General features: G+C 51.6%; 1 protein-coding gene across 4 annotated transcripts in view; it reads right to left on the bottom strand.

Moving 5' to 3' along the window:
- Positions 1-356: 356 nt before the first annotated feature.
- The window catches only part of Prkar1b (protein kinase cAMP-dependent type I regulatory subunit beta), a 139,998-nt gene continuing 113,418 nt past the window's right edge, over positions 357-26,936 (bottom strand). For all 4 annotated transcript variants that reach the window (XM_036172323.1, XM_036172322.1, XM_036172321.1 and 1 more), the window contains exons 8-11: positions 24,237-24,297; positions 20,814-20,935; positions 3,186-3,267; positions 357-1,925 (exon numbers count right to left, since the gene is read on the bottom strand). In XM_036172323.1, the coding sequence (XP_036028216.1) occupies positions 1,753-1,925; positions 3,186-3,267; positions 20,814-20,935; positions 24,237-24,297 (438 nt within the window). In that variant the 3' untranslated portion in view covers positions 357-1,752. The remainder of the gene's footprint in view (positions 1,926-3,185; positions 3,268-20,813; positions 20,936-24,236; positions 24,298-26,936) is intronic.

The following is a 26,936-nucleotide window of genomic DNA, read 5'->3' as shown; positions in this document are numbered from 1 at the left end:
ATGACATACATAGGTAGGTTAGAGGTCAGAAGTTGCACTCACCTTCCACCTGGTTTTGGGACAAGGTCTCTTATTTACAGTTAGGTACACCAGGCTAGCTGGTCTGAGCATTTCCAGAGATTCTCCTGTCTGCCTCTCCCACCTTGCAGAAGGAGCCCTGCAACTGTAGATGGTTGATACCTTATCTGGGTTTAATGTGGGTTCTGAAGATTTGAACTCAGGCCCTCACATTTGCAGGAAAAGCACTTTACCCACTCAGCCAATTCTCGCCGGCTCAGTGTTAATCACTTGGAAATGCCAAAACAGACAAGAAAACCCATAGATCTAAAAAAAGATTTAGACAGAGACCTCCCAGATCGGGAAAGGGTTCTTCATTGCACATTTAATAGCTCATGCAGCACTCGGTGACATAAATAGGGACTGGAGGAGCAGGTCCACAGAATCCACAGGTAGTCCACGGTGCAGGCAGGACACACACAGCCACGGCCACACAGGGAGGAGCTGATGGCCAGCTGTAAGGGTCACCTCCCTAGACGTGCACAGCGGGGGCAAGAGAAGATTGATCACACTGTCTCATGACATGCCGGCTACCCAGGGGACACTGAGCAGTTGTAGACACTCATGTGGCCCTCGGGCCTGGCTGGTTCATATCACACTGCACTGGGGACAGGATGTTGATGGTTTAGTATGTGGGGTCAAGCCTAGTTTCAGTACATTTTCCCCTCATGTAAGGGAGAAAAGAGACTCAGGAGGGAGATGCTTGGGGTTCAGGGGCAGGGACTCGGGCTTTACACAAAGAATCTGGGGAAGGCTCAATGCCCACAGCTTTAACCAGCAAGTTGGAGTTCTTGGCTATCCCTTGGGGTCTCCAATTTGAAGGCTGACAGAGCCGTGGCTCCTGGCCTCCAGGGGATGGGGACTCAGCCCAGGCTCACCACGTTTGGAAAGCCCCAGCCTCAGCCATGCTTCCTGCCCAATCTGGGCGTCCAGCCAGTGAGGGGTCACAGGCTTGGCCAACTGTCCTGACATGAGATCAGGGTGCCCAGACTACCCGGAAATGGACTTTCCAAGAGCTGTGAAGGCAAGTGACTGGTCAAAGCCACTGTCTCCTAACTTTCTGGGACTATAGCTCAGACTTAACCTCAGTTAAGAGGCTGGGATCTACTTGGGTCCATCAGGGGTCCCTTTGGGGGTTGTGGGTAGTGGGCAGGGACCCAGAATGTCTTTCCTCATCCTCTGTTTCTGCTTTCAAGCCTGAGTGTCCATTTGAGGACACTTCCATTTGACACAATCTGTCCTACACCTGGGCCTAGACCTGGGAGAATCTGACAGGGACCAGGGACTGTGTCCTGATAACTTCCAGCTCCGGGGAAAAGCTACAAGGGTAGCTGTGCCCCCCACCCCTCTTGAGACCCAGTAGGACACAGGGCCAGTTCAAGTATGGGGATCAGATAAAAATTCCCAGAAGACTTGAAGAAGGGATAGGGTGGCCCCAAGATAAGGCTGCAGGGCCTCTGTGGGGGAGCCAGTGGTCACGTCCCTGGTCTGGGGGTACAGTGGTTGCTTGCCCTTTGTTTTTAAAATGCACGAGATGGTTATTTATTCCAAAAGTGAGTCCAGAGAAGGGAGAGGCTCCGTGCCAGGCACCAGCCCCACCTAGCTGTTAACCAGCAGCTCCCAGGCCCCCGGCATGGGGAGTGGGTCACAGGGCCACAGCGGGAGCCCTCACAAGGGTGCAGGTGCAGGGCAAGCTCAGACAGTGAGGGAGATGAAGCTGTTGTAACGCTGGATGTTTCTCTTCAGGATTTCAGAGCAGGGGCCCAGGACGCGTTCAAAACGAGGCCGGTCCAACTTCACACACTTGAGGGGACCCCGGGCCACCACAGTGGCTGCACGGGGGCGGTTCAGCAGCAGGGCAATCTCCCCTGGAGGGATGAGAGGAGAAAGTCAAGTCACAGAACGGCCTTCCTTCCTGGTGGGATGCCAGGTGAACCTGCGTTTTCTTCCTTCTTCTCTCCTTTCTTTCCTTGAGACAGGATCCCATATCGCCCAGGCTGGCCTAGAACTCACTCACTATAGAGCTGAAGATGGCTTTGAACTTCTGATCATCTTGTCTCCTCCTGAGTGCTGGGGACTTCAAACTGCACTACCACACCTGGTATATTCAGTGCCAGGGATTGAACTCATGAATCTTTTGCTCTGGTCTTGAATTATAAATGCAGTAATGCAGTGTGTGTGTGTGTGTGTGTGTGTGTGTGTGTGTCTGTCTGTCTGTCTGGTACCTGAGCATGTTACCACTGAGCTACAACCTGAGCCCTTTAAAAATTAATTTTTTCTTTTAAATTTTGAGACAGGATCTCAATAAGTTGCCTAGGACGGGCCATGAATGTACCATCCTCCTGCCTCAGCATTGCTGTAGCTAGAATGGCAAGCCCTGCCCAAGTCAGTCTGGTGCAAACTCTTCCCTAGCTTAAGGACATCCTGTGAAATACTTGAAATATTTCTATATAAGCTAATAAATTAGGGGCTGGGGATGTAGCTCATTGGTAGAGTACTGGCCAGGCATGTACAGAGCCCTGGGTTCCATCCCAGCCCTGCATAAACCAGGCATGGTGAAGCATGCTTGCGAACCCAGCACTCAGGAGGTAGGGGCAAGAGGACGGAAAATTCAAGGTCATCCTCAGCTACACATCAAGTTCGAAGCCAGCCTGGCTCCCATGAGACTGTTTCAGCGTCCCACCACCACCACCAAGAAAATCTCTGTTATTTATCTGAAATTCAAGTTTAGTTAGTACTGTCCTGTGATCTGTCTAGCAGCCCCACATGCAACAGACACTGTGATGTGGCCCAGGCCTTCTGGTGACCTAGTTCCAGCTGTGAGAACATTCTGGAAATACTCAGGACCCTCTTCCTTGGCAGCTACAGGAGTAAACAGCTTTCTGTGTCTCTCACCAGGGATCTGTTCTCCCCAAGACCAGCAGCTGGTCCCCAGGACTATCAGCCTCATGGTCTCAGGCCAGTCCTGGACCTCAATTTGAGGTGACTCTAGCTGAGGCCTCTCTCACATATGCATGTGGCTTGCCCTAACTCCCAGAACCACCCTGGGGCCTCATGAAACTCCATGCAGCTTCTGACCCAGGGCCCCAAATGAGATGCCATATCTTGAGTGGGGGACCCCAACTTACCAAAGTAGTCAGAAGGCCCAAGGCGCCCCACTTCCACATACTCCTCATTGGGGGATCGTCGCTGGAGGACGGAAGCAGAGCCCTGTGAGGGAGGGGACAGGCAAGAGTCACCCAAGTGTGTAGGTCAGTTGTTAGGGGGGGCATGTTGGAAGCTACTTGTTTGGCGTACATCACATTTTGGGGATCACTTGCTTTGGTGGGCATGTGTTGGGGGATCACTTGCTGGAGGGTCATGTGGGGAGTCTGCAGCAGGAGCCTCTGCCTCTTTGTCCCTTCTTCCTGGCTCCTTTCCTCCATGCAACCATAGTTATTTACATCCTTAACTATGCTGACTTCTCCATCCACTTTTTGGGTCCACCAGGCCTTCTGGGAGGTGGACCCACATGAGATCTGAGCTCTGAGTTGCTGCGGCTTGCCAATGCACCCTCCCAGACACCTAGAGGCCTAGAGCTCTGTTCCTGTCTGAACCCTGCTTTTACTGACATGACGGAAACACCCCCAAATGGGGACCTACCCAGCACCTCCCCCAGAGGCCTTGGTGGTGACTGTGGGGATGGCCCCAAGGGTGCCAGTGCTTTGTCACTATGCTGAGAGCTGACCTTGGGCTGCAGCTTAAGGACAATGGGCTGTCCCACTACATTGGAGGGGGGGGGCTCCAGGGAGGCAGGGAGGAGCATGGTCTCAGGGTCACACGCCTGCTGAGCTATGTAGCCCCTCCTTGTGCCCAAGAGGGCAGCGGGTCTACAGATGAAGCTGGTTCAATGATTAATACGGCAGCTGCAGTAGGTCACTGGCCTCTGGGAACATTAAAGACAAGGCCAGGGCACCCGGGACGTCTGGGCAGCCAAATGCCTCCTATGCTCACGCATTCTGCTACCTGATATGGTCAGCACACATGGTTGGACTGTGGCTCCGACTAGGCAAACCCTTCCAGAGTCAGTATCCCCACTTGTCAACTTCAGGGCCTCGGGAAGATGGAGAACGGCTTTCAACACTGCCAGTAGCTCCCAATAAGAACAGCAGAACTGAGCCAGGTGTGGTGATTCCCACCTAGAATCCCAACACGTAGGAAGCCGAGGCAGGGGGATTGCTGTGAGTTTGAGGCCATCCTGGGCTACATAGTGAGGCGCTGACCAAAAATCCTGCCCAACAAACAAAAACAACGAAGACAGCAACAAGAAAGCTCACAAAAACAAAAAACTGGGGAAAAGAGACCTTGAGTTGGCTCTGTGGGTAAAGGCGCTTGCAACCAAGTCTAATGACCCGAGTTCGAGCTCCAAGACCCACATGGTAGAAGATGAGAACTGTCTCCTGAAAGTTATCCTTTGACCTCCACACATGCATCACCTCCCCACAAATAAGTAAATGTTAAAAAGGGGGAGGGGGCGGGTGGTGGTGGCGCACGCCTTTAATCCCAGCACTCGGAAGGTAGAGGCAGGTGGATCGCTGTGAGTTCAAGGCCAACTTGGACTTACAGAGTTCCAGGAAAGGCGCAAAGCTACACAGAGAAACCCTGTCTCAAAAACAAAAAAAGGGGGGGGAGGGGCGAAGAAGGGGCATTCATTTGGGTTGGAGAGATGGTCCAGTGGCTAAGAGCAATTGGTGTTCTTCCGGATCTTCGTCCATGTCAGGTGACTTAAAACTGCCTATAAATCCAGCTCCTGGAGAATCCAATCTTTTGACTCCATTGATATCCATACATATATAGCAGACACTGGTATACACACACACACACACACACACACACACACACACACACACATCAAAAAGAAAGGAAGGAGGAAGGGAGGGAGGGAGGGAGGGAGGGAGGGAGGGAGGGAGGGAGGGAGGGAGGGAGGGAAGGAGGGAAAGAAAAAAGGTGTGGAGCAAATCTGTAATCTCAGCATTCAGGAAGCAGGTACAAGCATAGGAAATTCAAGGTCATCCTAGGCTTCACAGAGCATTCTGGGCCAGCCTGCGCTATACGAGACTCTTTTCAAACACTACACAACACTGAGTTTGACACCGAGCATGGCAGTGTGTATGATTCACCTCCAAGGAAGAGCCAGAGTTTAGCTCTGACTTTCCAGACTCTGATCAGCTTCCGTGTCCCTGAGGCAGGCAGCTGCCCGAGGGCTTCTGCATCTCATTTAAAACCCACAGAGATTTATACCCAGGGATGTTGAGGTTCCTGGTCCTCAGGGCCTCCGTGTGAGTGTTGCTAGGTCTCCAGAACCACCTACCATGCCAAGATATCCAGGTACCCATTCAACAAAGCCACTCTCTAGGCACAGACAGCACCCTATGGCAAGGTGGGCTTCATCACCCAGGCTCACTCAGACTCAATCTTGCTAGAGCCTGTGGCCAGGCTCTGCCTGGCTTCATGAGTGACTCCCAGGTCAGCAGCTAGTGCCCATAGTGCCTGGAGTCCCCAGGCACCCTTAGCAACCCCCGAAACTAGATTCCCAACCTGGCTCCTGGGCCTCTGCATGTTTATGAATCTGGCTGATGGATGGAATGGGGCATGTAAACATGAGACCACTCTGGGGCTGCCAGTGTGAGCAGGGAACATGGGCAGGGAACACATGCTCATGCCCACCAGGGGCCCCAACAGAGAAGATTAGCCCCACCTGTGCCGACAGCTCACTGGGGTGGGCTCCTGAGCCGACTTTAGACTTTCGCTGTGTTAGGACTAGGGTGGTTTATGCTGGGGCTTCCTGTCTTTAAAGCCACAGCTCGGGGCGGGGGGTGGGGAAGTGGGGAAAGTTTAGTCTGCAGAGTGCTTGCCACACAAGCATGAAGATCCTCAGCATTCACATAAAGCTGGACTTGGGGCCCAAATTTACAATCTCAGTGCTTTTGAATCTCTACACACACACACTGCACCCCTCCACAAATAAAAAAAAAGGGGGGAGTTAATATTTTTTAAAGTAATTCATTTGGGTCAGAGCAATGGTTCAGTGGTCAAGAGCACTTGCTCCTCTGCTAGGTGACCTGAGTTTAGTTCCCAGCACCCATGTCAGCCCCCTGACAGGACAAAGGCAGCTATAAGGGGATCTCTAGGGCTCACTGGCCAGCCAGTTTAGCCTTAATCGTCCATCCCTAGGCCAGTGAGGGGCCCTGTCTTTAACAACAAGGTGGACAGCCCCTGAGGTTGATCTCTGGCCTCTCCATTCACTTGTTGTGGTTTGGATGTAATTGGCTCCCATAAGCTCAAAGGCAGTGGCACTATTAGGAAGTGTGGCTTTGTTGGAGTGGGTGTGCCACTGAAAGGAGCAGGCTTTGAGGTCTCCTATGCTCAAGCTACACCCAGTGTGACAGTGCACTTCCTGTTGCCTGCAGACCAAGATGTAGGACTCTCAGCTCCCTCTCCAGCATCAGGCCTGCATGCTGCCATGTCCTGCCATGATGATAATGGACTAAACCTCTGAACCTGTAGGCCAGCCCCAATTAAATGTTTTCCACTGCAGGAGTGTCTCTTCACAGCAGGAGAAACCCTAACGAAGTATACACATACATGCACATTCTTCCCACACTTGCACCCCCCCCCATACACATGTACAAATATACACAGTGCTGGCCTGCGTAGCCTGGTGTACTGGAATAATCCTGTCATACCAGCATTTAGTTCTCTCCTTCCACCATGCAGATCCTGGGGATCAAAGTTATGTCATCACGGTTGGTGACAAGTGCCTTAGCCCACTTGAACTATCTCGCTCGACCTTCATCCCAGAATTCTCAAGGCAGGAGAATCTCAAATTGAAAGGTAGTCAAAGCTACATAGCAATACACCACACACATATACCCAAAAAAATCCTCAAACAAACAGAAAGCCAGCTTAATGTTGCTACATGCTAAAAAAAAAAAAAAAAAAAAAAATCACCAACCTATTCGCAGACCTAGGAAATAGGTTGGGGACTTTTTAGGGATCCCAGCTTGTTCTTACTTCCTGCCCCAGAACCCTCAGTAAAGTGCCCAGTCTTCCAGTCCTCTACCAGGTGCCACATGATGGAACAAAGCTGCCATGGCTCTGGAGTCACCACATGCCATCCTTATATCATTAACAGATAAATAAAGGGAACCCATGTCAACCTCAGAAGTGAGTAAACTGGGGACAGTCACAGAAGCTCCCAAGGAAGATGTCCGTAAGGATGAAATGTACATGAAGCATCTTCCTGATAAAGACTCAGAGGTCAGAATCAGTGACTGTGTGTCTTGTGCCTCTCCAGGGTTGGGAATACTGCAGGGGATGTGCGGGCATGCCCCTGCCCTCGAAGGGTCAGCATCCAGCAAATGTTAGGGGACAGAGCTGGCCGTCAAACTACAGGGGGAGCATGAAGGGACATAGTCAGTACATCTAAGACACAAAGTGACTATGAGGCTCAACTCCAGAAGGTAAAAGGAGCCAACCAGAGATGGAGGAGCCTCTGACATAAGGAGGTGAAGCTGGCAAGAGGTGAGATCAGGGAGGAGAAGAGAGCAAAAGAGGGAGAGCAGGGGGTCAGCAGGGGACTCCGTGCCTCCTACACATAACATAGGAATCCCGGCTTCCTGGAACACCTGTGCTGTGGGGCCCCAGACCCTGTGGGGCAGAAAGAGACATCCCTGTTCTTCCTGCTGTGTTGATATGGGGCTCTTTGTTACAGCAGCTCCTTTGTTGCTCTGACCAATACACTGTCTGGAGCATGACTATCACCTTCCTCACCCTAAAGCCCCATGTCTGTGAAGCCAGCAAGCAGTATGCTCTCTCATCTGCTAGAGACAGGCCATTGTCTCCTGTCCTGGAAAGAAAGCTCCTAGAAAAACAACAACAAAACACTCCCAATTCAAGGTCCATTCTGTGTTCCTAGTCGCCACGGAAATGGCCAGACATCCTGGAGGGCATGTTTAGAGCTCAGGCTTGGAAAACACCCATGCCAGATTTCTCATAGTCTCCAAGTTCCTCATTCAAGATGCCAGTTCAGCTGCAGTTTTGCAGCAGACAGCTCAGAGGTGAGGTAAGGGGAATCGTCACTCCTGGGTGCCTATGACGGGTGCAGTTACAGACAACAAATTTCCCTTTAACTGATGTGACTTTTTTAAAGAAGTTTTTTTTTTCCTACAACATTAAGGAGGAAGTGTGACTTTCCTAAGAAGGAAGCCAGTGGGGGTCACGTGGGATCCATCCCTACAAGGCCAGGTCGCGGGCTTCCCCTTTCCATATCTCACAGCCTAGCATGTGGAGACCAGAAGTTGAACTGAGTGTCTTCCTCAATCACTCCCCACTTTATTTTTTGAGACAGGGTCTCTCACTGACCCTGGCGCTCACAAGTTCAGCTAGATTGGCAGGCCAGTAGGCCCCCAGGGACTCTCCTGTGTCTACCTCCCCAGTGCTGGGATTGTAGGCACATGCCACCACTCTTGGCTTCTAGGTGGTTTCTGGGGATCAAACTCAGGTCCTCTCGTTTATAAAGCAAGCCCTTCATCAACTAAGCCATCTTCCTGATACTTCCCCAGACATTTTTAAGATTCAAAACATGGTAGCTTTCAACAGGGAAGCTGGGTTCTCAGAGGTGGAGGTGGGGGAAACCAGATCGGTTTTGGGAGCCAATTCCTGGGAGGAGATGGGTGAGGCCATGAGTGAGGCAATTTTCTTGCCCAGTTGGTTGTCACAGCTGCTCACCATTCACAACCTTGGCCCTGAAGCCCCTCCTTGTCATGGCCTCCATCTCTCCAGCATTAATTGAGAAGTGATTGGGACCCTCACCTCTGCCAGAGAGATCCTTAAGCATCCAGTGAAAAACAAGCCAAGGGCTCAGACACTGGGGATACCGAGGGAGTAGGTTAAGAGGGAGGGACAGTCAACTAGGTCTAGCCACCAAGTGACCATGGAGCAAGAGCTATGAACCAGCAGGGCAGAGACCCTCCCAGAGAGTGAGAAGCAACTGGCAACAGGCCAAGATGAGACTAAGGAGAAGATGAGGGTGAAGGGGTGGGGGAACACTGAAAATAGGGCGAGCTCAGGGTGTCAGCAAGGGCCTACTTAGAGTAGATGGCCATGTCTTCTCAGCACCCGCCCGGAAGGCTCCCAGCTTAAGAGCGCTGCCTGGGACCCACACCAGGATGAGCATGAACGCCCCAGTCTTTCCAAGTCCAGAAAGAGTCAGAGACCAGCACAGGAGTGAAGAACCACGAGGCATTTGCATGAGAAGCACCCCACATTTGGACAGCAAGGAGCTGAGCCTGAGCGAGGAGGAGTCAGACCCCGTGCACAGCGGAGGCCACCAACCCTCCACTCCGGAACAGAGAACAGGCCACAGGCAAAACTATTTGCTTTATTTAAAGAAGTATCTTTTAAAAGAAGCTTAGTTTCACTTCCATACATGGAAGTGGTTCCCGCCATCCATAAATGACACCAGTAATTGGAGACAGGTGCGGGAGATGCATAGCAGACACGCCTGGGGCCCACGGGGACAGGCGTGTCCATGGGGACACTCACGCACACGGGGGGGACACACACGCCTACAGGGACATACACCTGTAAACACGGGGATATGTATGCACATGGGAACCAATACCCATAGAGGACCAGCACCCACAAAAGCATGTAAACACAAAGGCACATACTCTTTGGGGCTCATTCACACAAGCTGAGCCCATGCTGTGAATGGTGAGTGGCCCATCCCCTGCATGGATAAGATCTGCCTACCCCAGAGACCCCAGACACAGCTCCACTGGGAATAGGGAGACGGAAGCCATGTGCTTGTTCTCAGTGTCATGAACGCTATCCCAGGGATCCAGGGCTAACCCGCAGCTGCTGTGTGTACTCGTGACTCATCTTTTTCTGCATGGATGCCAAGACTGAACTGAAACACACAGCATGGTCACAGAGCAGGGAGGTAGCCTCAACCCGGGCAACATAGCCCAGAGGTCTTGTTTTAATTTTGAGACAGGAGCTTGCCATGTAGCCCAGGCTACCCTCAACTTTTGATACTGTACCTCAGCTTCCCCAAGGCCAGGATCGCAGGAATGGCTCTACCATGTCCAGCCTCCAGCCTCCCAAATTATTAACTATTATTATTATTATTATTATTATTATTATTATTATTATTATTGACAGGTTCTCATGTAGCCCAGCCTGGCCAAGGATGACACCCAGCTTCCAAGTTTGATTTTGGTTTTCTGAGACAAAGTTTAATATGTTGATGAGGCTAACCTCAAACTCATTCCATAGACCAGGCTGGCCTTAAACCTCCAGCCCTCCAGCTTTACAACAACATCTAATTTAAACATTTAAGGATTTCCCCCTCTATAGTGCTGAAGATTGAATCCACAACCCTGCACTTGTAGAACCCCCACACCCATAGGTTTCTGTGGTTTTGTTTATTTGTGTTTGTTTTGGTTTTTTTGGTTTGGTTCGGTTTCAGTTTTTCAAGAACACCCATAGATTTAAAGAAAGTGACCCCCCCACACACACACACACACACTGAACAGTTTTCCACGTGGAAGCTGATTTCAACTGCAGCTCCTCCACCCCACCTCATGCAAAGCCAGTCTGCCCCCCACCCCCACCCCCAACACACACACCATGTGACTTTCCCCAGAGTTGAGTAGCTGCTCCTACCTTAAGAAGCCTGGGCTCTCTCATCTGCGAAGGTGCCCTGCTCGGCCCTCCCCGCGAGCGCGCGCCTCGCTCTGCTGCCTGTCTGTAACACGGCTGGCTACAGCCTGTCCTTTCGACAACTGAGCAAACACACCAGCCTGGTGGGCGGCCGAGGTCAGCTTTTGTGCCAGCGTTTAATGGCTCATCCGTGAGGTCTGGGCTATGGTGGAGGCACGGCCCAGCAGCTCCAGTGGGAAAACAGACATTAACTTGGATTCCGGCGCCACAGCCCTCGGGATGGGGACAGGTGCCAAGGAGGGCCTGGGGAGCACAGCTTGAGGCAGTCAGAGCCTGTGTGAGAGGGTCCCCCTTCTGCAGAGTCAGTTTCTGTCACACATACCCCAAGGTTGAGTCTGTCCAGCAGGTGTCCAAACAGTGACTCTAAATGAAGCTCCAGGACTCCAGGGCAGGTAGACATGGCATGCAGGGGTCAATAAGACGATGGTGGGAGCCAAGAGAATGAGACGGTATGTGGGCACCACCAGCCACGTAGGGCCCTGCTCCCACAGGGGCCCTCCCCACCCACCCTACCCCACCATCTGCTAGAGAAGCAGGCTGCACACCGGCCTTACATACCAGCCTTAAACACCGGCCTTACACACTGGCCTCAGGAAAACTCAGCCAAGCAGAGCTAGAGTGAATGTACTAGACCAGTGCTGGGTTGCTGATTCACAGGGGTAGGCATGAGCTACTGAGTTCCATCTGGGAAGCCCATGGCCTTGCTTCCTGAGTGAGGCCTAGCGCCTGCTTTTGAATGCATATCCTAACTCATCTTCATACCATCCATGTCTCTATTTATAGAACTCCTCCTGAACACTGGTCCCCATTCCTGCTGACCCTCTACCAAAGCTCTCCCACCCTGGCTGACATCTCTGCTAATGGCCCTCATCTTTTCTGATCTCCCTACTCTTGATGGCCCATTGTCCTTGCTAACTGTGGGACCTCCTGCTGTCCTTCCCCATAGATAGACACCCCTGCTGACCTCCCCTATAGGTGGACTCCTCTTTCTGACTCCCCCTTAGATGGAGCCCCCTTGCTCATCTCCGCCATCATTTCCCCCCTCCTGGCTGACCTACCTAACAATACCTGCCATACAGAAGTAATTGAGTTCAGTGATTCTGTCCCTGCCACCTCTACCCACTGCCCTCCATCTGACTTTCTTCCATCCCCGTCCAACCAACAGAAAGTTCCAGAACCTACTCTAAAAAGGTCTCCGTCACCCACAGGTCATCTTTCATCTACCCACTGTGGCCCTGGAGGGACTTCCCAAAGAGTGCTGTCAAAACTGACTTTGTCCCTTCATCTACTGCTGGGCTGCATGTGCTGGGAACCTTCCTCCTCATCAACCAAGGTGTCTGGAGCCCTGTAGTCACCTTGTCCAAGTGAGTCCCAGGCTCAGAATGGCATATATGCACCCCTATAAATGTAGTAGGAGTACTACTTTCAACCCAGGAGAACTCAGGCCCCAAGGATACAGCTTGTTCTCCAGGTGCAGCTGGGTGGGGCATGCACAGGCAGTTAAGCCTTTGACACAGCCTAGGACTAATGTCCCTCATCTACAAGTCCAGAGTGCATCAGGTGCCTGATAGGCATAGCTTCCTGCCTCTGCCATACTCTTATTTTTCTTTTCCAGTTATGGCCTCTTCACCTGCCAAGCCTCTCCCAGACAGAGAGAAGCTCAAATGGAAATCTGGCTGTTCTCTCAGAGATCCATAGCCACCACCATGCCCAGATCGCAGGCTTTCCAACCCCAGAGGAGTTCCACAAGCTGTTCCAGCCTGCAAGCCCAGTGTGCTGTGTGTGTGTGTGTGTGCACACATGAGTGTATGTGATGTGTATGCAAGAGTGTGGGTGCTGTTTAGGTGTACACACGCACATGCTGTGTGTACGTGTGTTGTGCAAACATGGGTGCTGGTACTGTGTGCTCGAGTGTGTGAGCTGTGGTGTGATGCTGTGGTGGGTCTTCGTGTTATGTACCCACAAGAATGAATGCTATATGGTGTGTGCAATGCGTGTGCATGAGAGAGTGCGTGTTGCTCTATGCATGATACAGGTACTGTGCTCATATGATTGTATATGTTTGTTGTTAAGCATGCATGTGATTGTGTGCTGAGTGAATGGATCTGCATGTATGAGTGTGTTGTGCACAGGAGTGTATAGACAAGTATGTGCAAGTGATTATATGCTGTGTGAGAAAGGTGCACGTGCTTTCTGCATGTGTGTGAGTCTGTGTTGGGTGCATGGTGGGTTGGCATACTGTGTGTGCGTGTGTGTGCACACACATATGTGTATTGTCTGTGTGAGTATTGGACATGTTTGCTCACTTGCTTGTTTGATATGGAATCTTGCTGTATTACTCAGGCTTGTCACTTATGTTTGTTTGTTTATCAAGACAAGGTCTCTTTATGTAGCCCTGGGCTGTCTTGGATCTCACTCTGTAGACCAGGCTGGCCTCGAACTCACAGAGATCCACCTACCTCTGCCTCTCTAGTGCTGGGATTAAAGGCATGCAACACCACTACATGGCTCAGGCTTGTCTTAAACTTCTGGGCTCAAGAAATTCTCTTGCCTCAACTTCCCAAATAGCTGGGACAGTCTAATAGATGTGCAACCACCACACCCTGTGGGGGTCAATGCCACCAAACTGTCCTTGTAGGTATGTTTAAAATGTGAACTTCTTGTGATTTGTATTGTAATCACTGTAATCCCAAATATATGTGACCAGCCTCAGTTTACTCCACCCACGGTCTTGCCCATGCCCTCAGAATCCTACCCTGGCCTCCTCCACATCTCCTTACCTGGCAGGGCCCAAACCCACCATGCTGGGTAACCCCTCAACTGCTGCTGTCTCTGCCCTAACTGGACCCAGCCCATTTCTGGAGGCGAGGAGAGCACACTCTGCTCTCAACAGCTGTGGATGAGCCATGGCCAGTGTATGGGAGTCTCCTTGGCAGCCCCACTGTTCACTCCTGCACTGTGCTCCCGTGAATGGTTTCCCAAGATAGGAGCCCAGCCCAGTCCTGCTTCCTGGTGGCCCAAGGCCTGGATAGAGGGCAGCAGAGGGGCTGAAGGGCTGTGTGGACAGCCATAGGATACAGTGGTCCAAGGCTCCACAGATGACTGACTTATCCAGACTGGCCTGTGCATCTGTTTGGGTTTCCCAGCAAAACATCTGTCCTCACAGGAATTACTTCTGCACAGTGTTGAAGACGCCTCTGTGGAGCCAGGAGTCTCGGTAATCCCAGACCATGGAAGCCAGCAGATACATTCCACATCTGTCTCACTGGGGACACACGTGACTGGCAGGGCAAGGATGATTGGAAACTGGATTCCAGTGTCTGCAATGGAGGCCTGGGATGTGGAGGCCTGTTGGGTCTCTGGAGAAGTTGAAAGAATGGGAACAATATGCCTTTGATACTGGTTTGGGAAGGAATGTTCTACATGCTGTTTTTTCTTCTTCTTCATTGAGATAAGGTAGCCCAGGCTTGCCTCAAACTGGATTTGTAGCCAGGCAGGAATGGCCTTGAACTTTTCATCCTCCCGTCTGCGATTCTAAAGCACTAGGATTACAGGCGTGTGCCCTCACAGCCAGTTTATGTGGTGATAAGGATAGAACCCAGAGCTTTGTGCGCGCTAGGCAAGCATTTCACCACAGGAGCACATTCCTCGCCCTCATGTGAGTTTTTGCTTTGAGACAGGGTCTCACTCTTAGAGAACAGCCTACTTACTGCGGAGGCTCTGAGTCTCACAGGAATTCTCCAGAACCAAACGATAGCATGTTTGGAGGGTCAGTTTGTCTACTGTGAGCCAGTGTGGTATGGCCATCTCAGCCAGAGAGGAGGTTCCCCTGATCCCTTCCCTATGAGCTGTAGCACCCAACATCCCAGCTGCTAGAAAAATGTAGCTGTGATGAAGCCAGGACGGAGCAGTGGCAAAGAAGCCCCAGGAGGATTTCTTCCACACCAAGCTAAAGGGAACACCGAGCCCTGCTGACTCAAAGTGACCCTTCTAACTTCCCATGAGAAAGAGGATGGATCAGTGTCCATGGTCCTCCATGAGCCTCTCGGTGGACTATGCTCTTAGGAGTTTCCCTGGACCACTGGGCGGGGTCTGAGCAGTAGGCACTCATGATTACTAAGAGGTCCAGGCATGGTGAAGCCAGACGTCCCTGGGAATCCTGACAGCTCATCACAGTGGCTCCAGCCAACAAGCTGGAAAACACTGGTGAATGAGATCACCCAGTGCCAGACACACGGGGTAAGAGCAACGCCCCCACCCCTGAGAAAGCCCCCACACCTTGGAATCAACAGGCACAGGCAGGTTCTGAGCCAGGCTTGGCTCTTGGGAGTTCCTTCCAGCCCATCCCCCAGGGCAAATTCACAGTGTTGCCAACTGTGCCTCCCAAAGCCCCACAGCATTGCAATTTCCCTGGGTTGGGGGTTGAGGAGGCCCCACCTACATGGCCCTAAGGCAGGAAGAATAGAGCTGTGTCTCCACTAAGGATGGATGTTCCCCCAGCCCAGGCCAGGTTAGGGCAGAATAGCTAGTTGACAGCCACACCCACCGTGTCTCCTAAAACAGGGACAAACATAAGGTCTTTAGGTTTCAGATGGCTGGTCAGGAGGCCCCTTGGGAGCTGTGACCTTGGCCTGGTGTCCTAAGGCACTGGATGCCGCCTGTTGACTCTTGAGAGTTTAGGTCACCCAGGCAACATGCACCATTGTCATACGCAGCCTGTAATGTGCGTGGTACAAGTGCCCAACGATGCAATCCTACAACAACACACCTCCAACCTCGTGTGCTCCCATGCCAGACATGCTCAGCAACATGTACACCAAACACCAGAGCGAGCGATCATTGAGCATCTTTGCCCAGGGCCCTCTGCGCAGCCTCTCCACCACGTGGTCCAGCATCAGACGCCCCAACACACCTGGTACCTGTTCTTAGGCTTGTGCTGTCCAAGAGACACTCTTCCTCCCTCCAAGGCTTCTACTTGAACTTCAACACCCCCATCCCCTGCCTGCCCTCCCCTTCCTCATCTGCCGGTGGCTGTTTCTCATGACAATAGGCCATCTGTCACCTGGAGACAACTTCTCACCTTGCTGCCAGGCCTCGCTTCTGCCCTGATCCCCTTGTTCAATTTATTCTGCGCAGACAATCCCGTGTGATTTCTTGGCAAGTATCACACACACTCTAATCCCAGAATAAAACGACCTGAAAGGCCCTGGCTAGCAGGGTTCCAACAGCTGCCCCAGCCCCAGAATCCCCTGTAGTCCCTCTCTCCGGCCAATTCTACTCTAGACCACGGACCTGAGACCCTTACTCCTCAAATCTAGTTGCTGTCCGTATCTCTGAGATGTCCTGGGCTACAGGCATACGGTGTCCTTTCCAAATGTCCTGTGTCTTTCTACAGTGCCTGCTTTCCTTAAAACCGCTCTCACAAGGGTTGCCTGGTGCTTGCCACACCTGCAGCCGAGGAAGCGGATGCCAGAGAAATATCTGAAGCTGGCTCCACACAGCTCCTGCAGGCTCCGAACCTCTACTCCCAAAGAGAGGAGCATAGGAACCAACAGGATGACATTAAAAACTGTTCAAGCCGGGCGGCGGCGGCAGCGGCAGCGGCGGCGGTGGCGTCGGCGGCGCCGGCAGCGCACACCTTTAATCCCAGCACTTGGGAGGCAGAGCCACGCGGATCTCTGTGAGTTCGAGGCCAGCCTGGTTTACAGAGCGAGATCCAGGACAGGCACCAAAACCACACAGTGAAACCCTGTCTCAAAAAAACAAAAACAAAAACAAAAACAAAACTGTTCAAGGAGCCATGAGAACAGCGGTGACAATGAGTAAGGACTGAGTTTGAGGTGTAAATAAATACACTCCGCAGAGCCATAGTGCCTGGCGTGTAGTAGGGCCGGCACAGATCCAGACTCAATGACCCTGAGCAGAGCAAACATGTCCCTCAGGGGCGCCTGAGTACAGTGTATGTCTGGCCTTCTTCCTGCAGGTCTGCAAAGGTGCCCTCCATGCCCCAGCACTCTGATGTTAGGGCTGTGTTCCCAGGCCTGGGGGCAGCTGAGAGATGTGTTGTTTTACAGTCGCTTCAACACTGTGGACATTCATAAAATTAATTTGCTAAGCGAGGAGATAAATCCAATCCAGTGTTCCCATGGCAACACCTCCCATGCTGCCCACTTTCAGTCTTGGGATTTTATGGGAAGCCATCCTTCCTGGTCCAGCTGCTTCCCTGGACGCTCAGGGCGCAGGAATGGGGTGGGGGTAGCAGTTTAAATTGAGGAATGCGAGTCTGGAATCTGAGCTGCTGAGAACTCACTTCTCCCACCCAGCTCCTGCCCAACTCTTCTTGGGTTTTCCTGGAGAGCTGTGGGAGACCTTGGATCCAGATGAGGTCACCCGTGCCTCCGGGTCCTGGCAGGCCCAGCCCAGGCCCACAGTACCCCCGACTGGGAGGCCAGCCAGAGTCTGTGCCCTGCCAAACACAGGTCCAGACCCAGCAAAGGCTCCATCCCATCTCAAGGGCTCCTGGCCCAAGGTGGCGCACCCTAGGCCGCACACAGAGGAGCAAGGCAGGAGGGTGGCACTGTAGAGAGTAAGCTCAGAAAGTGGGGAGTGAGGGGGTGCACCACCCCATCGGTGCCTTCCACCTTTGTGTCCTAGGTGCCTGGCTCCCACCAGTGGTTATGTCTGAACACCCAGCTCCTGCCCTGTCTGCTGAGTGTTTTCTAGAAGCTCTGAGGATCAGGTGTCTGAGAGGCTGGCTGGCAAGCTTCCCCTATTCAGCTCAGGGACAGCTGGTGTGAATATAGCAAGAGAAACTATATGGCCTCAGAGGGCTCCGCCCTGCAGAGACCCCTATGGGGCACAAAAACAAAACGGGCCATCTAACTCCTTAATCTGTCAGTGTGACATCTTGTAGCTCTCAGAGGTCTGAGGGTCAGGGACAGGTGGAGATGCGCCCCCCTCCCTCCACAGTCAATTGGGAATGGAGGACAGGGATATAGAGATGTGGGCTTCGCATCCAGGTTTCCCAGGACTACAGCGGCTGGGGCGTCACAAGGACACAGTTTACAAAACAACTTCAGGAAATCCACACTAGGAAAATGTGACAACTGCAAAATGAGGCTGTGAGACAGAGGGGGCAGGGGTGGGGTGGGGGGCAGGCCAGGAGTGAGGGAAACAGGAGCCTTTGCGCCTCGAGGAGAGGAGCTCAGACACAGCGCCTGCCCACATCCCAGGGAGGGTTGGCTTTGACCCTCTCAATGCACATCTGGCTTAGATGTGGCCGCAGCCTCCCCCAAGCCATATGAATAAGCTGCACAGCCCTCCCCGCCCCCCCGCCCCCACCGGCCGTGGCACGTTCTGGTTCCAAGCGTCTCTGATTCCCGTGGACCTGGGGTCTGTGGGTTGACTTGCCAGATTCAGTTGATCACAGAGGAAGAAGGGGGGGAAAAGAAAGCCACGTTGCCAAGGAGACCACTTCAAACACATTTTATAAGGTTACGAAAACTATACCTTCCCCTGGGGTTGGGTTACATCTCAGAGGCTTAGACAATACGCTGTTCATGTGAACGAGGTTCACCCTCTCCCTCCTCTCCAGTCAATGAAGGGGGAAGGAGGCTGATTGATGGTGAGGCCACCCTGGGAAGCAGCAGCCTTCTTGGAAACCTTTCCGCAGTGAGGACATTGGGGACTTATAGAGAAGCTGGTCCCAGCCCAGGCCTGCTGCCTGAGATTCCCCCAAGGTAACCAGCAGTCCTCAAACAGCAGATCCTTCTGGAAGATCAGGGGCACCCTGAGGTGAAACCTCACACCTTCACCAGAGACACATGAAGAGAGGGGAGGGGTTCACAAAATACAAAGCAGAGAGGGGTATGGCAAACTGGTTTATAGAGTGAGACTCTGTCTCAGAAAGCCAAAGAGAGGATGGGGAAAAACAGCTCAGTGAGCCAAGTGTTTGCCGGGCAAGCATGAAGGCTGGAGTTTGATCCCAGCATCACATAAAACATCGCGTGTAGGAGCAGATCCTTGGAAGCCCAGAACTGGGGACAGAGACAAGAGGGGCACTGGACTTCCCTCCTGCCACTCTTATTCCCCCCACTTTTTTCTCATTGAGACGAAGTCACTGCACCATGGCCCAGGTTGGCCTAGAACCCCCAATCCTCCTGCCTCAGTCTCCCAAGTAGTGAGATTCCAGGAGTGTACCATTACACACAGCACACCTTCACTTCTCAACCGTAAGATGGGCTCTGGCAGCTACTCAGAACAGCATCACACTGAGGCCATGGTCATGACCAAACAGAAAGATTCAGAACTGAGGACTTTCAGAACTATGGGGGGGGGGGGGCACAGGAGACAAGACTGGGGGTAGGCAAGGGGCAGATGCCCTCACAATAGGCATGCTGGGAGTTCTGCACAGTTCCCTCTGGGAGCCAGCCGCCACTCTGGTCCTTAGAGGTTGAGAACTATGCATGTTCTCCTGGGTGATGTTTCAGATCGATGTCCCTGACATGACTGCATCTTTCTTTCTAAAATGGTCAAGTGTGGCCTCTTGGGCCCTGGGTCTGTGTGTGTGAAGCCACCCCACACACACACACACACACACACACACACATAGTAGTGCATAGGCTCTGGCTTTGGCCTTTACACAGGCCTGAGTCTTGGGGATTGAGGTGCATGGATGGAGGAAGTGGCCTCATTCTAGCCTTGACCAGAACAGTTCATTTGCTCTTCTCATGGTTCTTCTCTCTTTACATTTTTTTTTACTATATTTATGTATTTGTGTGTGCAAGTACATGTGTTTGTGCATGTATGTGTGTATGTGTGTGTGTGTGTGCATGTATATAGTGTGTATGGGTGTAGGCATGTGTGTATATATGTGAATGCATATGCGTGTGCATGTGTGTGTGTGTGTGTGTGTGTGTGTGTGTGTGTGTGTTCTCTACCATGTGGGTCCCAGAGACCGAACTCAGGTCCTTAGCAAGTGTCTACCTGCTGGGCCATCTCACGGGCCCTCCTCTTTCCTTTTGAAAGAAACATCTCAGAATGAGGCTCCTTCCCTGAAGGCAAGGAGGGCATCAGGAGGATTATTCCCAGCGTGACCTGAGGTGGAGGCCGATACCCATTCATGCAGGCCTGCATTCATTCAGCCAGTACGGCCCACTGCGGGGCCAGGGAAGGGGCAAGTCCCCACCACTGCACCTGTGAGCTCCCTGAGCTTATAGGCCTTTGTCCAAACTGTCCTGTGTCTTAGCCAGAGAAGATGGTTCCCAGTGCCTCTGTATTTCCCACACTATGACAAAATGCCAGGTGAAAGGTCCTGAGGGAAAGATTCCTTTATAACACCTGATGTTGGAGGCGGTGGGAACATTAGGAGTCAGTGTTTATTGGGAGGTCACTGGAGTAATGTCCCTGAAGATGGTATTGGGGACCCAGCCTTGTTTCTCCCCCATAAAGTTAACAGCTCTGCCCCACCATGAAATCCTGTCACTGGCCACAGCCTCACCAGCCCAAACGCAGCAGAGCCAAGAGACCCAGGATTGGAATCCCTGGGAAAGCCAGAGTAAGTTTTTCTTTTCCTGTAATGGAAGGCTGAAGATATACAGAGAGGTCCAGTGTTGGTGAGACATAATTTCCCCAATATTGCATGCCTCAGAACTCTGAGGTGGACTCCATCCACCCATCTTACTCCATCTCCCCATTTCACAGGGGTGTGTGTGTGTGTGTGTGTGTGTGTGTGTGTGTGTGTGTGTGTGTGATGCAATGCCATCACACCTGCCATCATTTTTATCTCGGCAACAGACAACACAGTGGCAGGGGTGTGAGGCTATCGCCCCAACTCTCCCATGTGGATAGCTGTGGGAGGAGATGGAGGTTGGGTGGTGAGGTGGAGGAGGTGCTGTGTGAGGAGAGTGGAGAGCAAGCCAAAGCAGCGCTGGCTTCCACTCAGGCCCTGCCCAGAGCCCCGTGGCACCAACGGCCTGCATAGGACTCACCTCTGTGATGATGTAGAAGTCATCCCCAGGTTCCCCCTGAACCACAATTTTCTCTCCATCTTCAAACTGCACAGGCTCCAGGGCGTCAGCTACAGTCAGGCGTTCCCACTTCTCCAGGGACTCTGCAGGAGGACACAAGGGGTCACAGGCCACACCTCACAACATGGGATCCTTGAATGCACCCTTAGAATGCCCGGTTCTCAGATCCCCAATGGTGATCTGAGATGATGCTCCTCAGAGTCAATGCTGCAGCAGAAACCACAGAATGCTCAAATGCCAGATTGACTCCTTCAACACAGGACCTGACACCTCTCACCATTAGGTTCCATCCAAGATGGATCCTGTAAGTGGATTGTGGTAGCACACATGTCTGCATCCCAGCTACTCAAAAGGCTGAGGCAGGAGTATTACATCCAAGGCATACCTAGGAGAGAAAGTGAGTTCAGGGGCAATCTACACAACTTAGTGAGACTTGCTTAAAATTAGTAAAAAGAAGTCTGAAAATGGAACTCAGCTGTAGAGCTCCTGCCTAGAATCCCCAGCGAGGGGCTGGGGTGTGGCTCAGTGGTAGAGAACCTGCCTAGAATCCCCCAGTGAGGGGCTGGGGTGTGGCTCAGTGGTAGAGCACCTGCCTAGAATCCCCCAGTGAGGGGCTGGGGTGTGGCTCAGTGGTAGAGCACCTGTCTACTATGTGCCTTTGCTGTGGATGTGATGTGACCAGCTGTCTGAAGTTTCTGATACTCAGAAAGGGCACACCTACCACTACATTGTGGGGGGGACCTTAACTCGCTGCTGAGTTTATCTTTAAATGCTTAGAAACTCAGCAGGCACCTGCTGCCTTGCTCACACTTTCCTGCCCCGACACTGCCCATCTCTGGCCCCCCAATAGGAAAAAAAAAACAACAACATAATAATGTGAGAGTTTTCTGTGAGAAAATCATGGTATCTTTTTAACTGTATCCCCCATCCCCACCCCCTCACAGTGAAAGAAACCTTTCTGGCCTACGCTGAGACACCACATATGTAGGCCAGCTGCTAAAAATAAAAATTTCAAAAAGGCATTCATTTTAGATCTAGGTTAGCAGGGAAATATCTCGCCCCTACATCTCCTGCCCGTGCTCGCACACTGCAAAAGGGCCACATTTCGCATGAACCCCAGGCCACGGGGAACCCTGCTGCGCAGGGTAGGCAGTGAGTCTACTCATGACAGTAGTGTGCCCGCTTCCCTTTTTTGTCTATTCCTCTCTCTCCCCACTTCCTCCCCTCCCCTCTCATTTAAACAGACACACCTCGCCACGTAGCCTAGACTGACTTCAGAACTTTTATAATCCTCCTGCCTCAGCTCTCTGAGTACTAGGCTTACAGACTCACACTGCCACACGGGGCTTGCTGCCCACTTTCTTTAAAAACTGTCTGAGCAGGCATATTAGCTCATGCCTGTCATCTGAGCACTTGGGAGACGGAGGCAGAGGATCAGAGAACTTCAGTGCCAGCCTTGACTATGCAGTGAGTTCAAGGCCAGCTTGGGCTGTGTAGTTAGTGGCTTGAACTGGAATGGCCACTAGAGGCTCATAGATTTGAATGCTTGGTCACTGGGGAGTGGCACTGCTTGAAAGGGATTGGGGTTGTGGCCTTGTTAGAGGAAGTGTGTCACTGGGGGTGGGTTTTGGGGTTTCAAAAGCCCAAACTAGGCCCAGTGTCTCTCTCTTCCTGCTGCCTTCAGACCCAGATGTACAACTCTCTGCTGCCATGTCTGCCTGCACGCCACCATACTACCTACCATGAGGATCAGGGTCCAAACCTCTGAAACGGTAAGCAAGCCCCAATTAAATGCTTCTTTCTATAAGAGTCATCATAGTCATGGTATCTCCTCACAGCAATGAAGCAATGGATATTGTCCATATTGTCCATTGTGAAATAAGGTCATTTTTGAGCAAAATTATAGTCTGTGTCAAGAAGAAACAGATGCAGAAAGGGAACGCAGATGTGAAACACTGTGTACAATAGAGGCTGCAGTTATGATGTTCACCTATAGGTGAGTGGTGTGGCAGGAGGCTGAGGCAGGAGGATTGTAAAAGTTCTAAAGCAGTTATGATGCTCAGGGGTAGAGCCCCTGCCTAGAATCCCCCAGTGAGGGGCAGTTTTCAGCAATAAAGTGCTTGTCTAATACATACAAGGCTTGGGCTTCAGCAGCAGCACCTCTCTCCCCCACCAGTTTTTAAGGACAGGGATTTTCCCCCAATAGCATTTCAAGTGTGCAATATTCCAAGGTTGGAAAACAAGACTTGCCATAGTGTTATCTCCTAACACCATAAATCTTGGGCAAAAACTGAAATAACTGTAAGGGAGACAGCCAGTATTTGGCCACAGAGTTTTAAATGAAACACAACACATTTCCAAACAGTAGATGGTGATGGCCTGCACACCCTGCAGCCGGGCTTGTTTCTCTGAGCCAAGCTCCTTACAATACTGGAAACGGCCATTTCTGTATTACACGTGTCCCACAACAATGAGTACGTGAGGACTACAGAGGTTCTCCAAGGGCAGAAAGGGGAGGCCCCTTCACACAGCCATAGGACAAAGGGTATGAAGGGCCTCTGTGTCTAAGAGGCACTGAGAGGGACAGGTGCCAAGCAGATCCCTCCCTCATAGTCAGAACCAGATTACCCCCATCTTCTCCTAATATCTCTGAGCTACTCAACTGTGCACATGAGCCCAGGATGCACGTACAACCCACAAGTCTCCACAGGCCGCAGAGATGAAACATAAAGGTGGCCTTGGAAGGGCAGTGATGTCACGCAGGAGCCATGCTCAAGGTGAGCCAAAAGGGAGGGGAGAGACACTTAGCACAAGACTCCAGCTCCGAGAACAAAGAGCCAGCTTTCAGTTCAGAATCTCGGACCTGGGATGGTGGCACCAAAGACAGCAAGAGAGATAAGCAGACCCAGTTTGGGAAGGATATAGGGTCACTGAGAGGATGACATTCATGCTCACAGGTAGCAGGGTATGTATACGCACTTGTATAAAAGTGCACCGTGAATGTGTGCATATAGGAACATGCAACGTGTGCGTGCATGTGCATGAATGTGTGTGCTATGAATGTGTGCCACAAATGTGCATATGCATATGAATTTGCACACATATGAGTGCATGCCATATTTGCGCATATGTATCTGTGTGTACGTGTGCATGTGTGCAAGTGTATGAGTGTAGGTGTGTGGTATGTGTGTATATAAGCATGTACTGCCACTCCTGTGGGAGCCATGCATACGTGTCTGTGTTTGCATGTGAGCATGCATGTCCCAAACCTGCATAATGCTAATCAGAGATGACCTGTCAGCCACACTGGGAGAAGCAGATGTGGGCTGGTTGCAGGTGCTCACAGGAGGCTGCAGAGAGGCTACGGGCAGCAGAACTACTGACCTAGGATGGAGACTTTGCTGAGGAATTCCTCATACATCTTGCGTTTCCTCAGCGTGCTTCCCTGTGAAAGAAAAAGCAGAAAGAGAAGGTGGGTCTCCAGTCTCAGTTGGTCTTTCGACACTTGCAGATTTCTCTCAGTAACCCATCTCTTCAGAGAAAACCCGTTAAGCACGTCTATGCGAGCCTACGTCTCCTATTTCCTGCTCTTCACCTGTGTCTTCTGAATCAGCTTTCCAGCACCACCAGCAGGAACTCCAGTGACTCCAACCCTGTGCAAGCCACCCCAGTGAATGGGACCAGGAGGTTTAAAAGTTTCCAAAGGTAGACACAGCTATGCCTGCCCTGCTCTTCCCCAGGCTAGACTCTAACCTGTAATCTCCTTGCCTCAGCACCCTGACTTGAATTACAAGTATGCCCCCACTGAGATGCACCATTATAAAGCCTTGAGGTTTCTGGACAGGTTGTCAGGACGTCCAGCCAATGAGTGGGCCTCCCAGCTACCTCAGAAGCAATGGTGAGGGAGACTCATGCCCCCTGCCTGGCAGTTGATGAGATGACACAGATGTCCTGGGGGAGCTTGCCCTGCCTCCCATTGGAGCAGCTGGGACTCTCTTATTCCTGAGGTCATTACCAATCTCTGGCGCTGCAGTCTGCTCACTACAATGTAGATCGGAAGATCTCTCCAGGAAGGAGAGATGGATCAGATATGAGGGACAGGACTGATACACACAGAGGCTTGCAAATGCCTGAGGCTCTCCTTAAAGCATGTCTTTAGAGGGCCATGGCTCAGCCTCGCCAATCAGACTGGCAATCTCAGACCTTACACCTGGTGGCATTTATAATATAGACGTCCCTCATGGGACCTGACACTAAGCTCTGAGCACATCAGCACAATTTGCAGCAGTCCTGGGGGGCGGGGGCAGGGAGCAGAAATGGAGAGACCAATGCATTGCTTCGGCTGTTAAGAATAAGGCATAGCCACACATCCTGCTCCTCTCTTGACACCACCCACTAACGGGGACAAGCACTGTTCTGTGGCTCTGCTCTCTGGCAGCAGGTTTAGTCGGGTGTAAAGGATGTTCATGTCCCCATCAACGTGGCTCACTGAGCAAGAGCCCCCACGCAGTGTGGGGGCAGCCCATGGATCCGAACTCAAAGTCAGGAGCCAAAGTTAGTGTAGTCCTACTGAGAGAAAAAAGAACTCTCAGGAGAAAGACTGGACTGAAGGCACAGTCAATGCCAGTCCCTGGAAAGCTATGACAAAAATGTGAGCAGCCGTGAAGTGAGGAGGAAGGGCCCTTGAGGCTCCATGGCACGCCACAATTTCCATAGAGTCAGACCGTGGGTCTCCCTAGCTATGCACAAGGTCAACCTTTGTTTGCCTCAAGATGCCCAACACTCCTGGCTCACTTCATGAGCTCTCAACATTCAGAACAGAGACTAGGGGGCTGATAGGAGCTTCCCATTTTCAGAAAGAACATGAAGCCTATTGTGGGTACCATGTGAGCCTCACATAACAATGGGGTAGAAGGTGTAGGGATATGTCTGCCCCCACATGCCCTCCCAGGACCTCACAAGCCAGACTGAGTTTCTGAGGGGATGGATACTTCAATGCAAGGGAAGAAGGGTAAATCTGGGTGTACTTTTCATGTCACTAGTCCTGGGAAATCAGATATTTGCATCCTTTGTTATAAGGATGGAGATTCAATATTTCCTAAGTTGTTGTTGCTCCTTATGGTGATGGTGGTGATAGTGTTGTTGACAGTGATGATGATGATGATGGTGATGATAATGATGACAGTATTTATAATAGTGATGATGGTTGTGGTAGTGAGGATGGTTTTGACAATAATGATAACCATGGTGATGGTGGGAATAGTAGTGATGCTGCTGCTGATGGTGGTAATGATGCTATTAATAGTTACAATGATGGTAGTAATGGTGGTGATGATAATGATGGCATTAGTGATGGTGGTGGTGATAATGATGGCATTAGTGATGGTGGTGGTGGTGGTGGTGGTGGTGGTGATGATAATGATGGCATTAGTGATGATGATGATGGTGGTGGTGGTGGTGGTGATGATAATGATGGCATTAGTGATGGTGGTGGTGGTGGTGGTGATGATGATAATGATGGCATTAGTGATGGTGGTGGTGATAATGATGGCATTAGTGATGATGGTGGTGGTGGTGGTGGTGGTGATGATAATGATGGCATTAGTGATGGTGGTGGTGATAATGATGGCATTAGTGATGGTGGTGGTGGTGGTGGTGATGATAATAAGGATGGTGATGATGCTGATGGTGATGTTAGTGACTGTGGCAGTGAAGATGATGGTGTGAATCTTACTGAGTAACCTAGAGAAGAGCTCCTGGAGAGGGTCAGCAGACTGTCTTTCCAGGCAGAGGCAGCCTATCACTGTCCATGCTCTTGTAACAATCATATCCTCTACAAGGTCTCAGATTCTCCATCAGATCTCCGGATCCATGATCTGGCTGCTGTCTCTAACCTGGGCCCTCCTTTCCCCTCTGTGACGTCAAACCACTGCTCAGACAAAGCTGTCAACACCTCAGCTCAGAAGGGTCTTTGTTCCCTGACACGGGGGGGGGGGGGGGGGGGGGGGGGCATCAACCTGAGACAAGACCCTAATCATCAGAAATGGAATGAGTCACTCTGCAGTAGGTACTGATAGGCACCAG

Source organism: Onychomys torridus, chromosome 22 (genome assembly GCF_903995425.1).
Source record: "Onychomys torridus chromosome 22, mOncTor1.1, whole genome shotgun sequence".
NCBI classification, from domain to species: Eukaryota; Metazoa; Chordata; class Mammalia; order Rodentia; family Cricetidae; genus Onychomys; species Onychomys torridus.
This window is presented reverse-complemented; position numbering and strand designations above follow the sequence as displayed.